The 24,217-nt window shown below is 38.6% G+C and overlaps 1 protein-coding gene across 1 annotated transcript in view; it reads right to left on the reverse strand.

The window, feature by feature from the left end:
• The window catches only part of HHIP (hedgehog interacting protein), a 97,097-nt gene that overhangs the window by 18,760 nt on the left and 54,120 nt on the right, over nucleotides 1-24,217 (reverse strand). The window contains exons 5-11 of the mRNA XM_025921773.2: nucleotides 19,047-19,198; nucleotides 18,488-18,661; nucleotides 17,734-17,877; nucleotides 14,336-14,457; nucleotides 11,946-12,069; nucleotides 10,848-10,978; nucleotides 7,725-7,806 (exon numbers count right to left, since the gene is read on the reverse strand). Of these exons, the coding sequence (XP_025777558.1) occupies nucleotides 7,725-7,806; nucleotides 10,848-10,978; nucleotides 11,946-12,069; nucleotides 14,336-14,457; nucleotides 17,734-17,877; nucleotides 18,488-18,661; nucleotides 19,047-19,198 (929 nt within the window). The remainder of the gene's footprint in view (nucleotides 1-7,724; nucleotides 7,807-10,847; nucleotides 10,979-11,945; nucleotides 12,070-14,335; nucleotides 14,458-17,733; nucleotides 17,878-18,487; nucleotides 18,662-19,046; nucleotides 19,199-24,217) is intronic.

A 24,217-nucleotide genomic window follows, 5' to 3' on the forward strand; every position in this document is an offset into this window, starting at 1 on the left:
ATCCTCCCTCTGTAGCACATAATACAATATCTTGAACACAGGAGACAGGTAAAAGATACTTGTAGATTGATTAAATCTCCTGATTTAATTCTGGAATGTAACAGTATACCTACTCTGATAAGATAAAAATAAAAACTGAAAAATTGGAGCACAGTGAAAAGTCAATGCCATTGCTCCCTAATATAAAGAAGGAAATCTACTCTGTTCAGAATTTTATGTTCAAAAGCAATTTTTAACTTAAAAACTTAATTTATAAAACCATAATTAATAAAAAAAATCTTAGATACTAAATAAATGTCTGTAATTGGGAAACTAGGCATTTAAAACACCTTGATTACATTATGATTCAAAAGACTTAAAAGCCTACAGTATTTTCTTTCAGAAATCACCAAAAATAAATAAATCTTTTTCTCACTTATAAAGCTGTAGAGGTATCAGTGTTTTAATTTTACATCATAGGAAGGCAGAAATTTTAAATGTCACTAAACGTTTTAAATGGGAAGCAAAAATTCAACACAAGTTTCTTTCTGTCTTTAAAAGAACACAAGAATGTCGATTTAAATTCTCTTTCAAGACCATGAGGGTGACAAATAGCCAAATTTTGTTGTTACATTTTTTGATTCATTTGTCAGTGTTGACAAAAACAAGTCGTGTAAGCAACAGATTTTTTTTGAATTAGTAAAAAAGAAAAGGGCAGGGGGAAAGGAAAAGATGCTAAGATGAAGTTTTTCCTTTAAAAAGTAAATCTTTCTCAGGATACCTGGCTGGCTCAGTTGACAGAGCATGCGAATCTTGATCTTGAAGCTGTAAGTTCAAGCCCCATATTGGGTGTAGAGATTACTTAAAAATAAAATCTTAAATAAATAAATAAATAAGTACACCTTCCTCTAGAAAACATCTTTTTACAAATTGATGGAACTGTTTTATGCAAGGTTAAATCTGCTTTTATCTCAATTACTGCAATATCTGATGACACATTGCCTTACAATGAAAGTACAAAATATTCAGGAGATCTAATAATATCTGACTTCACCATTGCCCTAGGCAGGGGAGTAACATGGGAATTAAAAAGAAAAGCTTTTAAGAATTTTCTACTCTTGGGGCCCCTGGGTGGCTCAGTCAGTTGAACTTCCGACTTTGGTTCAGGTCATGATCTCATGGTTCATGGGTTCAAGCCCCGTGTTGGGCTCTGTGCTGACAGTTCAGAGCCTGGAGCCTGCTTCAGATTCTGTGTCTCCCTTTCTGCCCCTCCCCTGCTCATGCTCTCTCTCTCTCTCTCAAAAATAAATAAACATAAACAAAAAAATTAAAAAAAAAAAGAATTTTCTACTCAACAGAAGAGTCTTATTTTGAAGAATATATTCTTCATTATTCATATTTTTCATTTTCGGTGGCAATGAAGTCTTCATTGCAATCTGTACAATTAATTCTAGGAATTGATATTTCAACATTTCAAAACTGATAGCTTAAGAGAGACTACAATTAGTATAAAGCAGAAAATTCCCTTGAATGCTGTGGTCATATGTCACATCTCCAGGAAATAAGATACACACACACACACACACACACACACACACATATATATGGATATACATATGTATATATATATGTATGTGTGTATATATACGGATAGAGAGAGAGACAGAGTGAAAGAGAGAGAGAGAGAGAAAGAACGCCTTATAGAAGCATTTTAAGCGACAATGATTTTTTTTCATAAATTATTAAATAATATTTTCTATTTATTTTGAAATAGGTGGGGGTTCTAGGCAGCAGGGTGTGGCTTACCTGAGTGGGCTTAAATGTGTGTGCATACGTATCCATATGCAAATCTTAGTAAAGTATGACCAAAATTCCAGTTATTCTTAGGTCATTACCATACATTATGCATGCATGCTCCTTCATTCATAGAAGTTTTTAGTTTGATCTTATCCCATTCTTTTGTAATATTATCCTCAAAATTTCAAATGCTATACAGCAGCTTAGAAAGGATTTGTCAGTCAAAATTGTGTTATGCATCGCAACATAAAGTATAGCTCATTAAGAATAAAATACAAGCTGGCAGATAAGAATATATCCATTTGTAGTTATCCGATATGTAGAAGAAGAGTAATAAAAAACATGTAAGACATGCATCCTTGTCTTTTAGACTTCAAATCCACCATGCTGAATGGATTTTTATAGGGCATATACTTGTTCATGACCTTTACTGTTAAGAAATTCTGTCATGTTTGAAAACTAGTCCCTAGTGGAGCCTGTGTCCCTGTTAATAGTTGAAAGGTCAATGGAGCTGCTAAACAGTTTGTATTACTGTCAGGGTGGCCATGAAAACACCGCCTGCGGCAAGAGGACTCGGCAGCTGGGTCAACAGGCACTGTGGGGATTTATCAACCTAGGGGGGCCACTTGCATAAAACTTTGACTGATGAATTGGGACTAGACTGGCTTATTGGGCTAAAGCCTCTCTATTATGTGTGACTTTCCTTAGGATGGCAGGGCTGCGTGCAGGCTCCCTGAGACATATGCGAAGGATAAACAACTGATTTCCTCTTATGAAGTGATTTTTTTTTTTTAAGTATTCTTCAGCATCCAGGATAATAAGGAGTAGGATGAGGATATTAAGAAAAAAATAAACAAAAGGCAGTAAGTAGGGCCATGGAGGGGAGAAATGGGGAGGAGGCATGGGGAGCAGTTTTTGGTACTGGTCACTGCAGGAGTCTGAAGATACAACGTTTCTATAAGATGACTTCTGAAGCCTGGGATTTGCATTGTTAATTTGTAGACCTCTTGAGGGAATGGTCTTGTGTGACGTGGTTGGATAACAGATAAGCACTATGTTAAAATAGAGCAAGACTGGCTACATGGTAATTAAATCAATATGATTAGGAAGAATTTTGTTTTACAGATTCCTGGAGAAATAACCCTGGAAATGTTTCAAAATAAAAAAAAAAGGGGGGGTCATTTGGTTTAAGTTCATCTGACACAAAAATTAAAGAATCTTTGGCAGCGGTATGAAAAAAAATTATGTTCTATAAAAATAAATCTTGGACGGTATGTAACTGTTAGAATTCTTTAATTTCCACCCCACAGGAGCATTTGTTTGGTTCTGAAAAGATTTAATTCAGAGCAAGCAACCAGGGCATGATGTTTGGTCTTTGGAAACTAAGTATTAAGAGCTCTTGAAAGCTCCACCAACATCTTTACCCCAATTTGGGGAAGAGATCCTGAAAACGGAAGAGATCACCTTAAAATAATTCTTTTTTTTTTATATACATGTTTTTGTCTTAAGGTTTTATTTAAGTGATCTCTACACCCAACGCGGGGCTCAAACTCACGACCCTGAGATCAAGGGTCGCTCGCTCTTCCGACTGAGCCAGCCAAGGGCTCCACATGAAAATAATTCTTGAATGCATAGGATGAATACCAACAATACTACAGAATTAACTATGTTCTAAATGTATTACTTAACTATCTTCAAAGGCACTCCACAGAAATGAGGAAGGGGCAGAATGATCAGCTGTACTCTCTTGATGAGCAAAGGGGCACAGTAGAGTTAAATAACTTCATGCAGGGTCCTTCGGTAAGGAAAATTCAGAGACAAGACCAGTTGACTCTGTGTCCTGACAAGATGGACTCATTCCTAGTCTTGATTAGTCTTAGATGGCACTAAATTTTGGTGAAACTAAAATTATTGCCCACCTCTTGTACTCAGTGTATTGAAATCTGTTTTCTGGAACTGTTGGCCAAAGGAGCTCCCCTAGATGGGGCAGGCAGGACCCAATATTAGAGACTTTTGGGGATCCAGTGAGTTGACTCAGGAAGCTGGGTGATTGGTATTGACTTGATCCTAACTCCACTCTGTCACGAGATGCAAGTGGTTCAACTTTGACAATATTCCTGAAGTGTGTTCAATGTTCTTTATTACTTTTTTAATGCTTATTCATTTTTGAGAGAGAGACAGAGTGCCAGCAGGGGCGGTGCAGAGATGGAGGGAGACACAGAATCTGAAGCAGGCTCTAGGCTCTGAGCTGTCAGCACAGAGACCGACGTGGGGCTCGAACTCATGGACTGAGAGATCATGACCTGAGCCGAAGTCGAACACTTAACTGACTGAGCCACCCAGGTGCCCCTCAATGTTCTAACATGAAGGAAAATTCATTTTCTCTACTTTTCCCTTAAATGACTCCTGAGTTCTAGTTAACGTTTAGGAAAACCTGGTTGTAGTGTTATTGAATTTGCATGTTTTTAAATGATAAATAATGAGTTTTGATTTTTCTAACAGGTTATCTTGCCATCCTTTTCTGAGAAGGATGCCCAGTGTAAAATAATTTTAAGCTTATGTAAATGCTTATGTAACAAATAGCATTAGGCCAAATTGTCCTTATAGCCTGAGGTTAATGCTGTAACCTAATCTAGTTTAGCCAAAATGACTTAAGAATGTTGCATATGGTTTTTAAACTCTCTCGTCTTTGTTATATGTGAGTGTGTGTGTGTGTGTGTGTGTGCAGGGAAAAACAGAAAAAACATAAATCTTATAGTGAGTAAGAATGTAATTTCTATGACATGTAATATAGAATATAAAAATTTTATAATTTGGTGTTATTCTCTTCTAGGACCATGAGTCAAGTGCTGTTTGAAAGTAATGATTCTGAAAACATTATTGTTACAAGTCTGGGAACTCCTCCACAAGAATTCAATTAACCTAAGATTTTAATTTGAGTTAGATTTTAGGTATAACAAGAAATGTCTATCTATTGTTTTCTTTAGTTCATGAGGCTTTTTCTTCAAATTCTCTCTCAAAAGTTTTGGAGAAACAGTTTGGCTCTCAAGCAGACATCCTGAACAATGTTAAGCTAGTAATTAGCTCACGTTTCTAAAATAATCCCGTTCACGTACACTAAAGGGTCTGCTTCTATAGAACTTCAACTCATCCAGGGAGAAATACTATAATAATAAACGTTGGCATCCAAATTGAAACAGCATGAGGCTCCCAACAAATGTTTATGAAAACATTTGTTTTCTTATAGTTGGTTTAATCTTAAAATTTATGTCTTTGCCTGTGTACAAGGACAGTGTGTTTGGGACTCTGTTACTACCCCCACCTTCTGAAAACCAAACACACATCTGAACCCTGGCCCCACACATGACAGGACTCAGCAGAAACAGGCACTGTAATGAGAAGTCAGGACTTTTCAGGTATGTCACTCTGAGACCACCCTACTAGAGGAGGCCCTCAGATCACAAAGCCAAGGTCCCTTATGGAAACCCTGCTAATTAGACACGAATAATGGATTGAAGGTGTAAAATTCACCTCAGCTCACCACCAGCAGACTAAACAATCCAGATGACGAGAGAAAGATTTTGTGAGAAGGAGGAAGAATTCATTATAAGACTACCAGGAAGCTTGTAAAAGCATATCAGCTTTGACAAACCTAATGAAATAACAATGACTATTTTGAAACGAAGGGCATTAGATCTGAGTGAAATCCCTAGACAGACACCATTATGAATCATTAGAATGCTTACTTTGTGAATTAACGTAAGTTCGATTTTTGTTCTTAATATTGCCAACTTCAACCACCACTGAAGTGCCTGTTATTTTTTTCATTCATCACTTTGCTTTTCGCAAAGAGGACATTCGTTTCATATCCAAGGAGGAAAGGATCTACAACGTGTAAATAGGTGCTTCTCTTATCGTGGAAGAAAATGATACGCCAAGAGACCATTTAGGACTGATCACTCCTTTTTTTTTTGTTCTGTAGTACCAATGTTAACTTACACTTTTCTCAAGAAAGATAGTGTTTTGTGGTATGGGAAGAGGACAAAACTCTCTATTTTGTTTTCTGGAGGAAAAACATACACTATAACTTACAGATAATATTTTAAAGTGTAAATTTGCTTTTAGCAAACTTTTTAGATATTGGAATTTATTCTTCTAAAAGAGACGTGAGGGACGCCTGGGTGGCTCAGGTGGTTGGGTGTCTGACTTCAGCTCAGGTCATGATCTTACAGCTTGAGGGTTCAAGCCCCACGTAGGGCTCTGTGCTGACAGCTCGGAGCCTGGAGCCTGCTTCGGATTCTGTGTCTCCCTCTCTCTCTGCCCCTCCCCGCTCACTCTCTGTCTCTCTCTCCTTCAAATATAAACAAACATTAAAAAAAATTTTTTAGGGGCGCCTGGGTGGCGCAGTCGGTTAAGCGTCCGACTTCAGCCAGGTCACGATCTCGCGGTCCGTGAGTTCAAGCCCCGCGTCGGGCTCTGGGCTGATGGCTCAGAGCCTGGAGCCTGTTTCCGATTCTGTGTCTCACTCTCTCTCTGCCCCTCCCCTGTTCATGCTCTGTCTCTCTCTGTCCCAAAAATAAATAAACGTTGGAAAAAAAAAAATTTTTTTTTAAAGAGATGTGAAATTTGGGAATTTAAATATGCAAATGGGCTCAGGAAGATAAGTTAATACAGAAAGATTTTGAAATTCACACCCTGGTGGAGCTAGAGTCTGGCAATAGTGCATTCAGCGGTAGTGGTATTTGAGGACACCTAGGTTCTGTAACAGTTATTTCTGAACTCATGGCTAATATCTGTTTGACAGTATATAATTTTATCAGCTTCTGATAGTTCTGACTTATCCATGAAATTAAGAACTGACTAATTATGATTCAAGATAACAATGTTGTGATGTGTCGGTGGAAAAGAGCAAGGGGGATAAATATGTTATTTAAAAGATTAAACATTCGGGGCACCTGGATAGCTCAGTCCAACTCTTGATTTCAGCTCAGGTCATGATCTCATGGTTCTTGAGATCGAGCCCCTTGTTAGGCTCTGCACTGACAACTTGGAGCCTGCTTGGGACTTTCTCTCTCCCTCTCTTTCTGCCCCCTCCCCCGCTCATATTCTCTGTCTCTCTCAAAATAAATAAATAAACATTAAAAAAATAAAAATTAGGCGTGCCTGGGTGGCTCAGTCAGGTAAGCATCTGACTTCGGCTCAGGTCATGATCTCGCAGTTCACAAGTTGGAGCCCCCGCGTCGGGCTTTGTGCTGACAGCTCAGAGCCTGGAGCCTGCTTTAGATTCTGTCTCTCTCTGCCCCTCTCCTGCTCATGCTCATGCTCTGTCTCTGTCTCTCTCTCTTTTAAAAATAAATAAACATTAAAAAAAATTGAAGATTAAACATCAAATCTTCCTCTTGCTGAGGTAAATGACAACATTTCTTTCGTTTCCATTTGTTTAGTCACATTAGCCTGCATGACAGCTGTGAGCTTCCAGATAGTTTTGAAATGAGGCTCAGATGTTGAAACTGCCAAATAGCTTATCTTGATTACCTGACAAAAAAAATCATACTGAATAGCTATAATGTCTGCCAATATGTTTCTAGTTTTCTAGAGACAAGAGGAAGGTTTATTGCTTCCAACATGAAAGCCAATACCTTTCACATTTGGGTCCTCTTCTGGCGTGTAACTGAGGATGCTGATTCCACAAATCAAATGCTGCTCTCCGATGGCAACAAGAATGACATGCATATGTGGACACAATGGGGCTTATAAAGTTCAGCAGGGTCAAGTCTAGCCCTCATAGACTGGAGTGGAGGGTTCTCCCAGGATAGCACTTGGCATATGGACAAGGCAGAAGTGTTCATCTTTGTTGATTGCTAATTGCAATTCATCGTCCTCAATGTGAAGACACTAAAACAACTTGGACAAACTACTTGACTTAAAGGAATATAAAAAGATCTCACCTTTTGGGATCTACAATTTTGTAGAGTTTTCCATTGTGAGTCTGGGTCATACTTTTACTACTTGATAGAATGTAAACTTCACCTGTGAAAAGTGAAATACAGTAAGTTAATTTACAGTATTATAAAGCCTTACTTCCTATTGTCGAAGCAGATTATTTCATATAAATAAATAGATATTTTGTTTTATTTATTTATTCAATTTGTTTAATGTTTAGTTATTTTTGAGAAAAAGAGAGTGAGACAGAGTGTGAACAGGGGAGGGGCAGAGAGAGAGGGAGACACAGAATCTGAAACAGGCTCTAGGGTCTGAGCTGTCAGCACAGAGCCTAACATGGGGCTCACATCCACAGACCATGAGATCATGACCTGAGTCGAAGTTGGCTTAACCAACTAAGGCACCCAGATGTCCCAATAAATGGATATTTTATATTTATTTTTGTATCTATGTACATATGTATATATGTATGTGTATGTATATGTGTGTATGTGCATGCACATGTATATGTCATGTATCTGTATCTCTCTATATATCTCCTCACAGCCTCAAGAAAATCACTTGCCTAAAGATTATGAGAGTCTCTGGGGCACGTGGGTGGCTCAGTCGGTTAAGCATCCGACTTCGGCTCATGTCATGATCTCACAATTGGTGGGTCCGAACCCCGTATCAGGCTCTGTGCTGACAGCTTAGAGCCTGGAGCCTGCTTCAGATTCTGTCTCTCTCTCTCTCTCTCTCTCTGCCCCTCCCCTACTCTCTCTCTCTCTCTCAAAAATAAACATTAAAAAAAAAAAAGATTATGAGAGTCTCACAAGTCTACTTTCACAGTGCATCCAGAATTCAGTCACTTGTCTCCACATCCTACTACTATTCCAGAACAAGCAGATACCAGTGTGTCCTGGATTAGGGCAGGAGCCTCCTAACTGATCTCCCTGCTTCTCCCTTGTTCTTCCATGTTTAATTTCAACATACCATCCACAGAAAATCCTTAAAGCAAGTTACATCATTTAAGTTGGATCACGTTCCTTTGTTTCAGTACTTCCAATGGCTTCTAATCTCTCTCAGAGCAAAAGTAAGTCCTGGCAGTGGCCTATGATGCCTCCCCTTATTGCTCTGACCTCATATGCTATGCTTCACCCTCTTGTTCACTCCTTCCTAGCCACAGTGGCCTCCTGGCTTTGTACACATGAGGCAGCACCTGTGCCATGCTCCTGTCTAAGGAGGCCCCCCCCCAGTTTCAGGCTCTTCGTCAGGCTCCTGACTCAGTTCCTATCTCAGCTTCTGTTCCAGGCTCTACCTGTCACAGCATCTGTCCCAAGTTGTCCCAGCCTCCTGTCCTTCACTAGATCTCCACTAGGTTGGCTTTTCTTTCCCCCTTCAAGTCTGTACATAAATATCATCTTTTCTGACTGCACTATTTAAAATTGCTCTGCTCCCAACCCTCTTCACAATGGGACTTTTCTCCAAAGCATTTACCAGTTGACACTATATATAGATAGATATGTCTCTCTCTCTCTCTTTATATATATATATACACACACAGACACATATACATATGTGTACACCCAACATGGGGTTCGAACCCACGACCCTGAGATCAAGAGTTGGATGCTCCTCAGGCTTTGCCAGCCAGGTGCCCTCTTAAGTAATCTCTACACCCAACGTGAAGCTTGAACTCATGCCTCCGAGATCAAGAGTTGGATGCTCCCCCAACTGAGCCAGCCAGGCACCACCATGGGGCTCTTAATTAAAGCCAAAGAGTATCACATTAAGGCATAATTCAGTGAAAGCCAGTTTAATTTTAATTATAAAGTATACACGATGCTGTAGCTTTTGACAGTAAGGATTGTATATGCTTCATTTGTTAGGTCTACTCCCAACATAGTATTAAGTGCAGATAGATGTTTGGATATTTTGACCAACGGTGGTGACACTAACAGGATGATTGATGGTGAGTCATTTGCAGTAAGGTCTGGGGAACTCAGAATGATTCAGTCACAACATCTAAATATTCATTTGTAACTCTGCCACAAACAATTTAATCCTCATTTATATTTTAAAACCAGGGTTTGCCAATGAAATTTAAATTACATTACAGAGTATTTCAGTGGAAAAGGGTATCTCTTTGGTTTTTCTGAGTGGGCTAGGAGATACCAAGGGAAAATTAATTGTAAATGTTTTCAATGTTGGAACAAGAAAAGAACAGATTGGACTTCTCTTCTTTAAATCATTGTATTCCTGTGGCTCTGAAATCCATGTTAAGTCCCTTGTTAAACTAAGTGAATGGCATAAAACTATTTACTTATGAATTCCCCATTTGATGTAATAAAACCAAAGCTGGACTTCTAGAGAAAATATTCGGATTCAGATGGGAAACACAACTCTTCTTTCTTAACACCTAAAATTCATCTCTCAGCCTGGGGGAGCATAGTAGCCATGGTTTGCCATGGTTTGGGTGCTGACCTTTAAACAGTGTAATTATGAAAGCTATGTTTATCTCTATAATTTAAAATCAGTAGCATTTTTCTCTTTGATCGCATTCCAGTTTCAACTTCTCTTTGCTTGTAAGTTACATACATTTTGATAAAATATGAACAAACATATTATGTGTTATCCCATAGATTGTCATTCAGAAGATCATTTTTATTCTGTTGGAAAGCAGATCTAAAACTTCAGCTTATCTTACACAAATTGCATGTCCCAATGGATTAAAAAAAATCAGAAATAGAGGATAAGGTGAGACTCAGATTGCAACAATTTTTTAAAAATTTGTTCCAAGAGACATGGAAAGGCTTTCAGATAGAGAATAGAAACAAATGACAGAGCTTTACTTAAAGTTTAAGTAGATATTTAAGATTTTCTCTCTTTAGGACTCAAAAATTCTCTTTTGTTCTTGCCTTCCATTTTCCTGCTTTGTTACTTTTATATTTCTGGAGTGGAGATAAGACTAAAAGATGCCCAGGGAAAGCTCATTGGGAAAGAACACGTGACTGGGCCATCTCTAACCTCCACAGTGGGTCATCTTTGCTGCAGGTTACCATTATCAGCAAATGGTTTTTGTTGTTAAAACAAAGCCTCTTGGGCAAGGGAGTGAGAAAGCAACTTAATAGAAATGGTTTGTACAGTACCTAATTCATCTTCTCCAAATCCCAAGATGTGACCTGAAAAGTAACCTCTACAGGAACCACTGTTGCCGAGACAGAGTGGTTTTTCTTGCCATTGCTTGCTCACGGGACTTTGCTGGAGGGTTAAGAAATTCCTACAACAAAAACATACCGTAAACTTACAGTGAAAATAGGCGTTTGCTTAAAAAAAATAAATAAATAAAAGGCTTAGAATAAAGTTCACAATAAATAATTGTTGTGCCATGAACCTGGCTTCTAAAAGGAAAAGTAACATAGCCCATAATGTGTGCAAATACTCTGAAATTCTCATGTAGGGAGAAAGTACTTAAAGATAATATTTTGTTTGGAGGGGGGCACTAAAAGTACCTGAGTATGAGAAAAGCCCTCCCCTTCATCCAGAGAATGATACTTCCTCTCCAGGACTAGACTCCATGCTGTGCTATTAATCAGAGAGAGGGACAGGGGGAAGATCATGGGGTCAGTACACTTTTCTAGTTCCTTTTAGTGACCAAGCATATCAGCTCTGCCATATGCCTGAATGCCAGTGACTCGGGAAACAAGGTTCTTAATTTGGGTTTCATCACAGAGTTCCTTCTAATTATCTACAATGTGACCTCTAAAAATTAGGCTAAAATGTAACTTTGTAGTATTCTTACCAATAAAGACAAACTGAGTTCTATTGTTAAAAGTCCTAAAAAGTATGGCAAAAACAAAAATTCTTAGCCTTCCAATTTCCAAATAATTTGGAAAATACTTGCACAACTCGTGTATAACAATAGTTTTCAAGTAACTCATTATCATGGTAAATTTATGTTAAGGATGAAGGGAAAAGCTTACATCATATGCAAAGTCCATATGAAGACCTCTCTGCTCTTAAAAATTATATTATGAATTTAATCAAATTTGTTTAAAAAGCATCTCTTAGGAAGTTCTTCAACAAAACCACCATAGATAATGAACTAAAAGAAAATAATAGTCTTTATGTGTGTACCTGACCTGACCCCCAAAGGGAGACAATCATTTGAATATTTTATGGCAGTTTGCCCACTAATTGATGGATATGTCATTTGATACATGAAATTATGGTACCAGGAAACCTACCCATTCCGGTCTCCAAACACATAGCTTCCATACAGTCTTTCAGACTGGCATCCTCGGTAAACAAATCCACCCACCAAAGGACCATTACTGAATGGCTTGAATTCTAAAAGTGATGGCTCACTTTCTGGAAAGAAATAAATGTAACATTAGATCAAATGAAACATACTTTTTATGAAATAAAAGTAATGTAGGCCAAGTAATACTATTATGGTCATTTATTTTACATTTGAAGTATGTTCCACAGTACACAAGCAGAACCCTTGTTGTAGATATTTAGTAGAAATAATTCCCGTTGCTTAAACCATATCAAATATTAAGACTCTCCATGTGCATCGTACTGAAACGGGAATGCTCTGTGAATGCTTTGCTGTTATAATTGTCACACATACCAAATTTTCAGTGACATTAGAATCTGGATATTGTGGAAATCATGGTTATTTACTTAAGAACCAAAGACTTAAAAAATTATAATTTTTTTGTGTTGATTTTTTTTGTAGAAATGCTTCTGCATATATGTAGTAAATTAATCCAGACTTCTGTCAAGTTATATAAAATGTTGGAGAGTTCATATTTTAATGGAAATAAAAGGTCCTTAAAACTGCATTTGTATATTTAAAAACATTATCACTCAAGTAATATCTTCATTTAAACTATTTTAAGAGTTTTGTTTATAGAGTTGTATGGTTAACAAAGTCTATTGCAGCCATTCTTTTTAAAATTACATGTGTATAGTCACATATCTTAATCTTTCCATGCATGCCATTATATACTTGAATTCATGTACACTAATTGCAATGGAAAAGATCTAAAGCCAGTTGCAAATTAATCTGAAAATTGCTACTTATGTGCTTAATGTCAAATAAGTCACTATCAACAGGCAGTATTTTAGGCAAAAACTTTGGTGGAGAGACAGTAATTTTAAAGTAATTGTCCCTTCCCATGTAATTAGGGTGAATATATTATAAAAAGTAGGAAAGATTAAGTTTTAACTACTGCACAGCAAGGAAGCATAACTTCCAGGTCACGAACTCTGGAGTCAGTCAGCTTGGGTTTAAATCCAGGCCCTGCCACTTACGTTGTATGATAATTAACCTTTTTGTGTCTCAGTTTCCCCATCTGTACAATGTGGCCAATAATAGTGCCTATCACACGGAGTTGTTCCGTGAATGAAATGAATCAAATTTATAATGTTACTACAGGGGCTGGCATGTAGTCAGTACTGACACGTGGTTATTTTGTTCTCGTTTCTGTTTTCTGCTTTATTGAAGTAAAGATAACAAATAAAATTATAAAATATTTAAAGTATACACTGTGGTGATTTGATATATGTATATATTGTGAGGGGATTCTGTGGATGTGTTTTGAAAACATAAATATAAGGCTATCAATATTGTAGCCAGTTTCAGCTGAGGCCCAATTAATGTGATTAGAGAATTTAGTTTAATCTACAAATATAGCCAAAATTCCATCAAACTAGTGACTCATGAGATTTTTTACCCAAACCACATTATTCTTTGGTTTGGCTTTTATAAGATGTGTGTGCGCGCACACACGAATACCTGAAAAAAAAAATAAAGTAAAATAACTGAATACCACATGAACTAACACAGCTGCTTCATTCCTGGTGCTAAATAAATATCTGTATTGAATGAGTAAATAGAAGAAGCAATCAATTTAATAATCTTAATCTACTGTGTTCCCTGAATCATAATAATTTTGATATATTGCTTCCTCCAAAAAGAGTAAATAATAAAACACTGAAAAATATTAAGATTTTTGGACTTCATTATTATCCAACTTTATTTTGTATATATATCTCTAAAACATTCTAGTAATCATGTTAGTAAAAGTAATGTCTAAACATTCCATTTTCATGACGTGGGTAAATAACATGTCTTTACATGTCAATTACTTTGTTTTCTTCTACAATGGGTATCTTAAAGAAATTACATTACTATTTGAAACACAATTTTTCTAATTGTTGAGACTAGAATATTGGGGATTGAGGAATTTCTTACCTTTAACTTGTTTTTTCCCACTGTATATAAGATGTTATGACAAGTTCAGCCTTATATTAGAAGTTACTCATCTTGACTCTCAGAGGAGCAAAATATAAACAGCTAATTTTTGAAGGTCCATTAAATTTTTTGCACCTACAGAACACAGTTTAATCCATTGGAAAGATAATTACCCAAATGGAATTCCTGGGGCTCATAAGAGTCACTGGACCTTTAAAAACGTGTGCAATTTACTCGCTTACCACTGTTGGGTCAGTGTGTTTATGCCTTCCCAAAAGCTCATTTTGTAGAAATCCTTTTCTCTTCAATGAATATGCTAAAGTAAAACAAAGCCCGAATTAAAGCCAAATCAACAAATTATGTTCTACTTACCATAGTCTTTCCCCTTTATTATCTGTAGGATTCTGGCTGATGATCTGTTCTTTCCATTGGAGTCTGAACAAAGTATTGTTAAATTGATGTTTATGTCAGTGGGATGTCGATCCACAGCACATCTGCATAACAAAAAGGAGACATCCATGAATTCCTACCAGGGTATTTTCTAAACTGAGACTGGAGATTCCTGACAGAGGAACCCCTTGGTGGGCTGGCAAGGACCCTATGGGCTATTTCCTTTGGATCCTCAGCAGAAACATCCTGATTTGTTTGTTCACTCTGCTGAAGCTAAATGATCTCTGGAGAGTATTTCCTAATATTCCTTGGTATCTCTCGCTAGTATGAACATACACACTGACTTGAAACATTTGTTGGTGCTGTTATTAAGGACTATTGCATATATAACATGCTGGGAAGGTAGGAGAACCTTCAGCAGCAGCAACTCACATCTGCAATACACAAAACAGTCTTCGTTTTGGTGTTTGTTTTGTGTTTTTACATGGAATGGCTATATTCTAAAGCTCAAGCTGCAAAGCATGCACTACAATGTAAGGTATAAAATAAAGCTGGTCCCCACAACCACTGAAGTCTTTTATGTTACATTGACTGTGTCTTCACGTCACCCCCAATCTGGGGTTAGAATATTTCTATGACTTAAGCCACCAACTGTCAACTCCATTAGCGCAGGGATCCCTTCCAACTTCTTTATCACTGTGTTTCTGTTACCTAATTCAAACCCAAGAATATCAAAGGGGCTCAATGTGTGTTGAATGTTTAAGTCAATGAGGGACTGGGCATATGGAGTTTGGGTTGCGAGAAGAATGAAGCTGTATAATATAATTACTTCTGAAGTTCTCACAAATGTGGAAAATACTGTTGCTTTGTTTTCAGGTTTCTCAACTTTGACATTCTTGACATTTTGAGTCAGACCATTCTTTGAGCGGGAAACTGGAAGGAGGAGGTTCTGTACTGAGCATGTACAATGTTTAGCAGCATGTCGGTGGCATGAACCCCTCCACCAGAGTTGTGAAAACCAAAAATGTTTCTAGGCATTGCCAAATATTCTCTGGGGGCAAAATAATCCCATTGAGAATCACTCCTTTAGGTCAACAAAATACATTAATGACTTAACAACCAAACCAAATCTTTGGGGCTACTAAATAAACTAGAAAACAAAACAACCCGGGAGTAGGTTCTGGGGCTTAAGACATGTTAAGAGTCACACACAGCAATCATCTCAACAACAATAACAGCCACAAAATAAAAACTGTTGCATCCAAATGATCCCATTCATAATAGGGAAACTCTAAGCCTGACCTACCAAAGATGAGTTAGTTGTTCCGTGGCAACAGTCCCTTTATTGTCTTTAATTCAACGATTCACAGAGTACAATGCCTGGCAGGGAACATGACACAGACGTGATGTGACTTAAGGTGGAACTAAATCCATGGATGGGGAGAACATTTTCCCATCTTGCCTTTCTTTTTAAGATGGAGGAACTATGACAAAAGAAGGTTTGACCACTTTCTATCAAGAAAAGAACAAATCTGGAAGAAAAGGCCAGGTCTCCCAAAGGTGGAGATGCCGGATGCCATCAGGCCTACCTCTGTCTGAATACTATGTCCACTGGGAACCACTTGACCTTTCTAACCTTTAGTTTCTTTTCAGAAAAAAAAAAAAGAGGTGGATACACATGGGTACTGGTCCTTATACATCTGTCCAAGTCCACAGAACATACAATCCCCAGTGAACCCTAATGTAAACTTTGGACTTTGGGTGATAATGATGTGTCCATGTAGGTTCATCCATTGTAACACATGGAATACTCTGGTGGGGATGTTGCTAATGGGGAGGCTGGGCATGTGTGGGGGCAGCGGACATGTGGGAAATCTCTGTACCTTCTGTCCAATGTTGCCGTCTTTAAAATTGAAGTCTTTAAAAAAAAAAGAAAGAAAAAGAGCGGTATCTAATGTCAGCAGGACCTCAGAGTACTGCTGAATGTCACAAATGAGATAATGTGTGTAAGATACTGAGTTCAGCACTCTGCCCCAAGGTACTTAACACAAGTCAGCTTTACTTTTAGCCAAGAATTGTTTTACTTTCTTTTCTGCTTTACTAAATCTTTCTCCGCTTGAGATACTCTTGAAGGGAGGTGCAGATTCCCTTAAGCTCTCTGCTGCCGGAGGAGGTAAGACTCTACAGCATAGGCATCCTGCCATATGCAAGGTCTGTAAAGTGCCTCATCCTGTGTTTTTGCACTGAGGGTCCAGGACCCCTGGAAGGTTGCACGAAAGCTCCAGTGGGATTGTGGTGACTCAGGCTGCTCAACTTCAAAGTGCTGCTTTGCGGTGGTATCTGCGAGTTCTGAGCTATAGGAATGGAATGTGACAGTTTCCTCCACATCCTGAACCCACCGTAAGTACTCCCTGTCGCACAGATTTTAAGATCTGCTGAGATGCCAAAAAGGAAATGAACTGTAGACTTGGACTTTGATGGAGGGGAGATGAAGGGCATGAGGGATTATAAAAATAAAAAGTTCGAGAAATACTCACCTTGCACATAGTGAACACTCAATAAACATTAAATAGCAATAATAACTTAGCTAGTAAATGAATGAATGTGGCCAAATATCCCATAGTATGAATAAGAGACCACAGATTGGATGAAGCTTTCATCACAGAATTGCTATATTATACTCCATAGCATTTTTAAGTGTACCCCAAATTTCTCACTCTACATACATCTCAGTGTTCCTTTCTTTATAGTTCATTGTAGTAAACGGTCAGTATGAATTCCTTTGCTACTTGTAATTTTTTTTTCAGGTGGAAAAATGTGAACATTGAGCTCAACTCCTTACAAACTCATACTGCATCATCATATTTAAGTGAAGCTGTAATAAGAAACACAATTTATTTAAAACCTATCAGGTGTGTCGGGCACTCTGCTTTTTTTCTAGATTTTCATTTAATCATGACAGCATCCTCAAAAGCTGTTACCACCCCCATTCAGTGCGTGTGGAAAATTTCATTTAGAGGGGTTTAAGGAGAAAAATTAAAAAGTTTATCATCTAAATCTGAAAAACGGAACTCTTAATCATTACACTAGTCCAATAGTGTTTAAAAACAACACTCTAGAACTTTAAGGCACTTTTCCTCCATGAATTTGTTCTCTTCCATATGTCTAATCTGCCGTCTCAATCTGCTTCACACATTAATAGAAGAAAGAGTGCTGAGATAATGAGCTGGTGTGATTTTACAGGTGCAACCTTGGACAACACCCGTGGCTGCTCGGTGCCTGGCCCCCCCTCATTCTTTTTCCAGTTCCCGAATCCTGGCCGGGCTCGGGTTTATAGCAGGTGCGGGGTTGTGGGGGAGGGGGGCAGGTCGTGTTCTCACCTGCCTGGATCGTGCAGGCCGTGCGCAAACACTTCCGGGGGCTGGTTGGTGCTGTTGAAGTGCGGATTACTTCTGGGGATGGAATAAGGCACGTTGCACATATCTGTGTCCACGTCCAGCCGCAGCACCGACCCTGTGAAATCACTGAGAAATTGGACAAAGAGGGTCAGTGTTTTCTGCTTTTGTTACATAGTTTACCTAACCTAAATGTGGGAAGGTCTCTCCACAGTCAAAAGAATCATTCCCCCATTTGAGACAAAATTATTAAAGTTATGAATTCCATATCGTGGGGAAAGGAAACAGGGGCAGTTTGGTTTCACACAAATGGCAGCACCTTGACACAGCTGAGTAGTGGCCGAGGACTGCAGCATCAGTAGCGTGCTACATTTTGCATCTGTTCCTTAGTTTTTGCCAATCCCTGGATTTTCTGCGCCCCCAGAAGCGCCACTGGACCTTGTGCGTCCAGCCTGTGTATTGTGCAAACCACACAGCACTGATGCATTCTAGAGCATCTGCGTATAGCGACTTCCAAAAATATCATCAGCATATTACTGAATTTTTCATTTTACAAATGCAAACACCCATAAGAAAAGTTAAATGTTTAACCAAGGAGACATAATTCAAAGACGGTTCTTTTTTTTTTTTTTTTCCCAAAGACAGCTCTTAACTCACTGCTCTGACCCTTTTTCCCCGGCTGACACTTAAGACATTTGAACATCAAGGGGAACATTTTTGGTTTTGTTTTCTTTTTTACCTTAACCCATCCATTTCTTCCATATCATCCAGTGTGATCATCCCATCACCGAGAATGATGTACAAAAAGCCCTCAGGGCCAAAGAGCAGTTGCCCTCCTAGATGCTTTCTGTGGAGTTCTGCCACTTCAAGAAATACTCTGGCTGTTCTCAAATCAACTTGATGGGGATTTTTTCTACATTGGGGGAGGAAACAATACCATGATTGTTAAAGGTGTTTAGGTGAATCCACTAGAAGGTAAAAATGGTACACAAATTAGGGGAGTAAACACTTGGCATGTAAATAAGGAAACATGCTTGAAATGGAACTAATAAAAACTACTGAAAAATTACGTTATTTTCTAAGTTTCAGAAGTAGCACCTAAGCTGAAAGATAAGAGAGGAAAAGTGCCAAAGCTATCATTTTTCTCAATTCTCCTTAAGGACACATAGGGGGTTTTCAGCAAGGTGGAGATTGTGGTTTAATTACGGTCACCTTTGTTTCTAAAATAATTGGGAAGAGATAATGAGAAGATAAGATTGAAAAATATTTATGCCTCAGTGCATTGTAGTGAGTGATACCTGGATACTGTGTATTCCACAACTCGAAGAATGTGGTCATGAGGCCCGATAGCCCACCGTTCTTGGTTGGTGGTATAAGACACATACAGCTTTCCATTTTTCTTGTAATTGGGATGGAATGCGAGGCTTAGCAGACCTCTTTCATCTCCTCCCTGCAGTCAAATGAAAAACACAAAGAATTGTGAAGTTAATTATGTTCTTTATTGTGTTTCAACTGGAACCCCAAAAGAGTCTCTTTCTTTTCTTCTGGATAATCTTTGCCCAAACTCTTTTCTTCCTTGCCCACTGCACAAAAAAAGATCATGAAACATTTCACCCTGCGGAACTCTTTAAGGGTTAGAACAAGACAGTTGTCTTGTGTGGCTCTCTATGCACAAGACCCCTACACCACTCTTGTCCAGTGATTTGTGTATGCAATCTTGGGAAGCTAGGAGGACAAGTTTAACTGTTGTGATTCTTTGCTGGGTTACTAGGTTGCTTGTAGCTCATAGAAGACAAATAAAAAAGGTTCATAATCAGCAGTCACTTCTAATCCAAGTCTCCCAAACCTAAAACACAGTGTGGGCTGCCAACTCCCACTGTCTTGGCAATATGTTTAGAAAACAGTTAAATTGCTTGTGTAATATGTAAACCTTTGTTTTACCCTGGAGGCATCTACATCACTTGTCACAACGATGGTGGTCTGTTCATCATAACTAGGTAATAAGCAGCCTTGGCCTATCTACAGAGGAAGGAGGTATTTTTACACGTACCCTTTCACAGCATCGAGCTTTTCTTTACAGAAGGATGGAGAAACGGGAGGGGAGCTAAACACCAGGGCTGGGACGGGGGTGGGAGAAATGCTAGAGAGGAAAGGGGACACTAGGAAATAAAAAAAAAAAAAAAAGATCCCAAACAACTTTCTTTGTTATTACATGAATGTCAAGGATTGTATACATTAGGCATGCCAAATGCTGTAACAATTAAAACATCATTATGTTCTTAAATAGAAAGGCATTTTATCTTTATTTTCCTGCTAATTCAGCTTGATGAAACTCAATATGGTCTTAGCATTTGCTTTATCCCACAAGTGGTCCCGGAATTTCTATAATGAAATTATAGTATCTGAAATTATCTAGATCAGAGACTTAAAAGTTCAAATTCTAGTAAGCCAGTGAGGGCTTTCTCTGTAGTCTGAGGCATTATCTAAACTGGTGAAGAATACGACACAGAAACTGAAATGAAGCAACTGCTAGGACATCACCTTACCCCCGCTACTTCAATACCTGTCTCGTCTCCTGAGGCAAACAGCTAGAAGTTACCCCTTGGAAATCTTACAGGAGGGAAATAAGTCTCGAACACTACAACTTCTTCACAAGTTTATGCTTGGTAATGGAAGCACTCTTTTGCTCTTCTCCCCCAGAAGACCATGTGTTACTACGGAAGCACAGAGCTGTGTGTGGTGGGATTCTACATGGACTGAAGAATTTAAAGTTGTGGGCATGGGGCGGGGTGTAGTGGATGGCTCAGTGGGCTGAGTGTCCGACCTCAGCTCAGGTCATGATCTAGTGGTTTGTGGGTTCGAGCCCCGCATCCAGCTCTGCACTGACAGCTCAGGGACTGGAGCCTGCCTTGGGTTCTGTCCTTCCCTCTCTCTCTGCCCCTCCCCCATTCATGCTCTGTCTCTCTCTCTCTGTCTCTCAAAAATAAATAAACATTAAATTTTTTTTTAAGTTGTAGGTATAAAAGCTCACTTTTAATAACCATTGTTTGATTTATCTCTTGGATTAGAGAAAAACTGCTTTCCGAGAGATGCCATCCAAAGTGGAAACACTTTTAAGAGTGTATAAATAAGAAAGTTGATGCAGGGGCGCCTGGGTGGCGCAGTCGGTTAAGCGTCCGATTTCAGCCAGGTCACGATCTCGCGGTCCGTGAGTTCGAGCCCCGCGTCAGGCTCTGGGCTGATGGCTCAGAGCCTGGAGCCTGTTTCCGATTCTGTGTCTCCCTCTCTCTCTGCCCCTCCCCCATTCATGCTCTGTCTCTCTCTGTCCCAAAAATAAATAAACGTTGAAAAAAAAAAAAAGAAAATGGATGCAAATATTCCAGAACTACCAAAGCATAATTGAAATGTCAAAAAAGCCAACCTCTTCATTTGTAAGCTACAATATGCTTAATATTAATTTTAATCAAAACAATCTCATTGAAGGGGATGGATCTAATGACTGTGATGAATGAAAATGAGCCTCTATTTTTCAGATGATCTTAGAGTGATTTTTTTTCTTAGAGTGATTTTAGTATTGATTTGATGTTGCTTAACTTCATTAAGCAAATATCTCTTCTTATGAGATGTTGAAAGCTGGGATGCATGACTAAGAATTGATTGTAGAAAAGCACATTTAAATCTCTTTGATGGATGTATAAGAAAGCTGAGGGGTGGGATTTAGTTTGTGATTAATTCCTCTTCCGAATGTATTTCACTTTAAAGCTGAAGTGCAGGGTAAGTACTTTATACCCACTTCACAAATATTTGCGTTCCACTATAAGGAGCTTTTGCTGAAAGCAGTTCTTTTATAGTTTTTAATCAAATCATCTGAGATACAATTTGAGTTGGATAGCAACATGGCTTAGAACTGTACTCACTCCTTTTCAGGAATTAGGAATGTAGAATTCATGCACTATAGAGAGATAGGGAAAGAGATTTAAACAAATCCACAAGTGACAGAAGGTAATTGTTCACTTTAGAGATTCACCTGTCACATAAATGAATGTGGGGGCATCACTGGCATTTGTTAAGGTGCCAAATATAGAAACGTAATGAGACATTTGAATTACAAGAAAATAAATGAAAAGAAAGCAATTTTTTTTAAAAGTCAGTAATTCTGAAGTTTTTAGGATGTAGGATTTACATTTGTTTAATTATATTACATATGATTTCGTATTTTATTTATTTATTTTTATTTTTTATTTTATTTTATTTTTTTATTTATTTTTGAGACAGACAGAGACAGAGCATGAGCAGGGGAGGGGCAGAGAGAGAGGGAGACACAGAATCTGAAACAGGCTCCAGGCTCCGAGCTGTCAGCAGAGCCTGACGCGGGGCTCAAACTCACGGACTGTAAGATCATGACCTGAGTCGAAGTCGGAAGCCCAACTGACCGAGCCACCCAGGCGCCCCTATGATTTCGTATTTTAAAGTCAGCTTCCAGGTAGTGATCTGGTTGGCTCTTAGACACATGACTAACTACTCTTAAGTTATTTCAGAGAAATACTCTCTTAACGATACTGATAAAAAAATTTAATGTATGATATAAATATGCTAGTGTATCTCAAAATTAGCTTTGTAAACTATGTAGCATAACATGGCTCCTAAATGTTCAGAGATTGGGAAGAGGGGGTGTATACCACCACCGTCAGGAGATTAAAGTATCGACAGGCCAAAATTTACCTTGAATTGGCCATCAGAATTAGATCATCTGTTTAAAGTATGTTACCAACACATCATGATTTTCCTCACAAATGCAAACCTATCTTTGAGGTCTGGGTGATTTTTCAAGATCTATATATGGAGAAATATGTTGATTGGGCATGAAAGGTTTAATTTTGAGGCAGGGTCTATTTGAGGCCAAAAGGCCAGAAACACCACCGGACATGGGAGGCTTCAATGATAGTCTTCACCAGGAAACTGCCTATCCTGAGATCCTGAGCGCTGGAGCCTGGAGGCAGGGCAGACCCGCAGACCAGCTGTCCAGGCTCAGGGGGAAGCCCTTGTGTGCATGTTACTGACTCTCTTCTTACTACTCCCCATCTTCTCCTCTCAATTATGTGTCGCTTTATGGAATTAAAAATCATGCACTCCTTCCGGAAATGTCAAATTATCAAGTTGTTTCTAGTGAGCATCTGGGGAGAATGAACCTCTAGTGATTAGTTCAGCCAAACTGGCTAAAAAGGGAGAAAAACAATGAATAGAATGGCAAATGGAAGAGTCGCGGTCTAGGAAGCCATTCCTTTCAAAAACACATTGACTTCTAACCTTATACTTTTGAAAACATTCGCCAAGGTCCAAAATGCTTAACCTGACTCATGTGAAAAGCAGTGATTTATCAAAACGTTCACATTATACTTTGTACTTCATTATTAATACCGAATGCTTTATGTGCACATTTCACTATGTGCGCACTTCCAGGAACATACACCACTGCTAGAATGCTAGAAATGGTCTCCGAGTAATTTATAAAGAACACTTCAGTGTTCCCTCTGTTTGCGTAATGTCCTTTTTTGTTTTGTTAAAGTTAACTGCAGAAAACTTTTCATCCAAGCATCCTAGGCTACCATTGGGAACTTCCTTCCCCTTTGTTCAGCCTTCTCAAACTGCACCGACTTTGGGACAGCCCCTCACCAAGCACAGGTAGGTGAATGATTTGAAAATAACGTCCCTGTATACTTGAAAACCTTGAGATTGACCCATGTTTCAGAGTAAATCATAAAATTCTCCTAGAGACTTTAAATGAGTAGTCAACTGCCATTCTAGGTATCGTTCAGCTTTCAGAGCAATTTCACAGGGTCAACAGAAAAGAGACAAAAACTCCAAACAGAGAGTATTGACGACTTTAATGTAAATACAAGATCAGATCTAGTCCTATAGTTTTGGGACACTCTTCCCTGATGAACACATCAAAGTTCTAACCAGTTGACTAATATTCCTCTTCTTTGAAGAAAAGGGAAGTATCTACTGGAAAAAGAAAGGTAATGATAAAATGATTATAATAGAAAGTACTTTTTCTTTTCTTTTGTTTAGAAAAAGTTTATTTTGAGAGAGAAAATGTGTATGCACGCAAGTGGGGAAGGGGCAGAGAGGGAGAGAGGGACACAGAATCCCAAGCACTATTAGTGTGGAGCCCAATGTGGGGCTCAAACTCACAAACCACGAGATCATGACCTGAGCCAAAGTCAGATGCTTAACTGACTGAGCCACCCAGGCACCCCTTTTTTTCTTTTTTAAGAGAAATGGTGGGCATGGTCTCTCATTGATTTTTAAGAAAAACAGTCCCTTCATACTTTCAATGTGGTTAAAGTTAATTTTTTCTGATTTCTATCTTTAAAATTTGCCTTAACCTTTCTCAGGGTTGTATATTTTAGGAAACAAGACTGGGTAACACTGAACTAGAAGCACCATTTCTCACTTCTGCACAGTT

This window comes from Puma concolor, chromosome B1, assembly GCF_028749965.1.
Source record: "Puma concolor isolate L17-30 chromosome B1, mPumCon1.1.hap2, whole genome shotgun sequence".
Classification (NCBI taxonomy): Eukaryota; Metazoa; Chordata; class Mammalia; order Carnivora; family Felidae; genus Puma; species Puma concolor.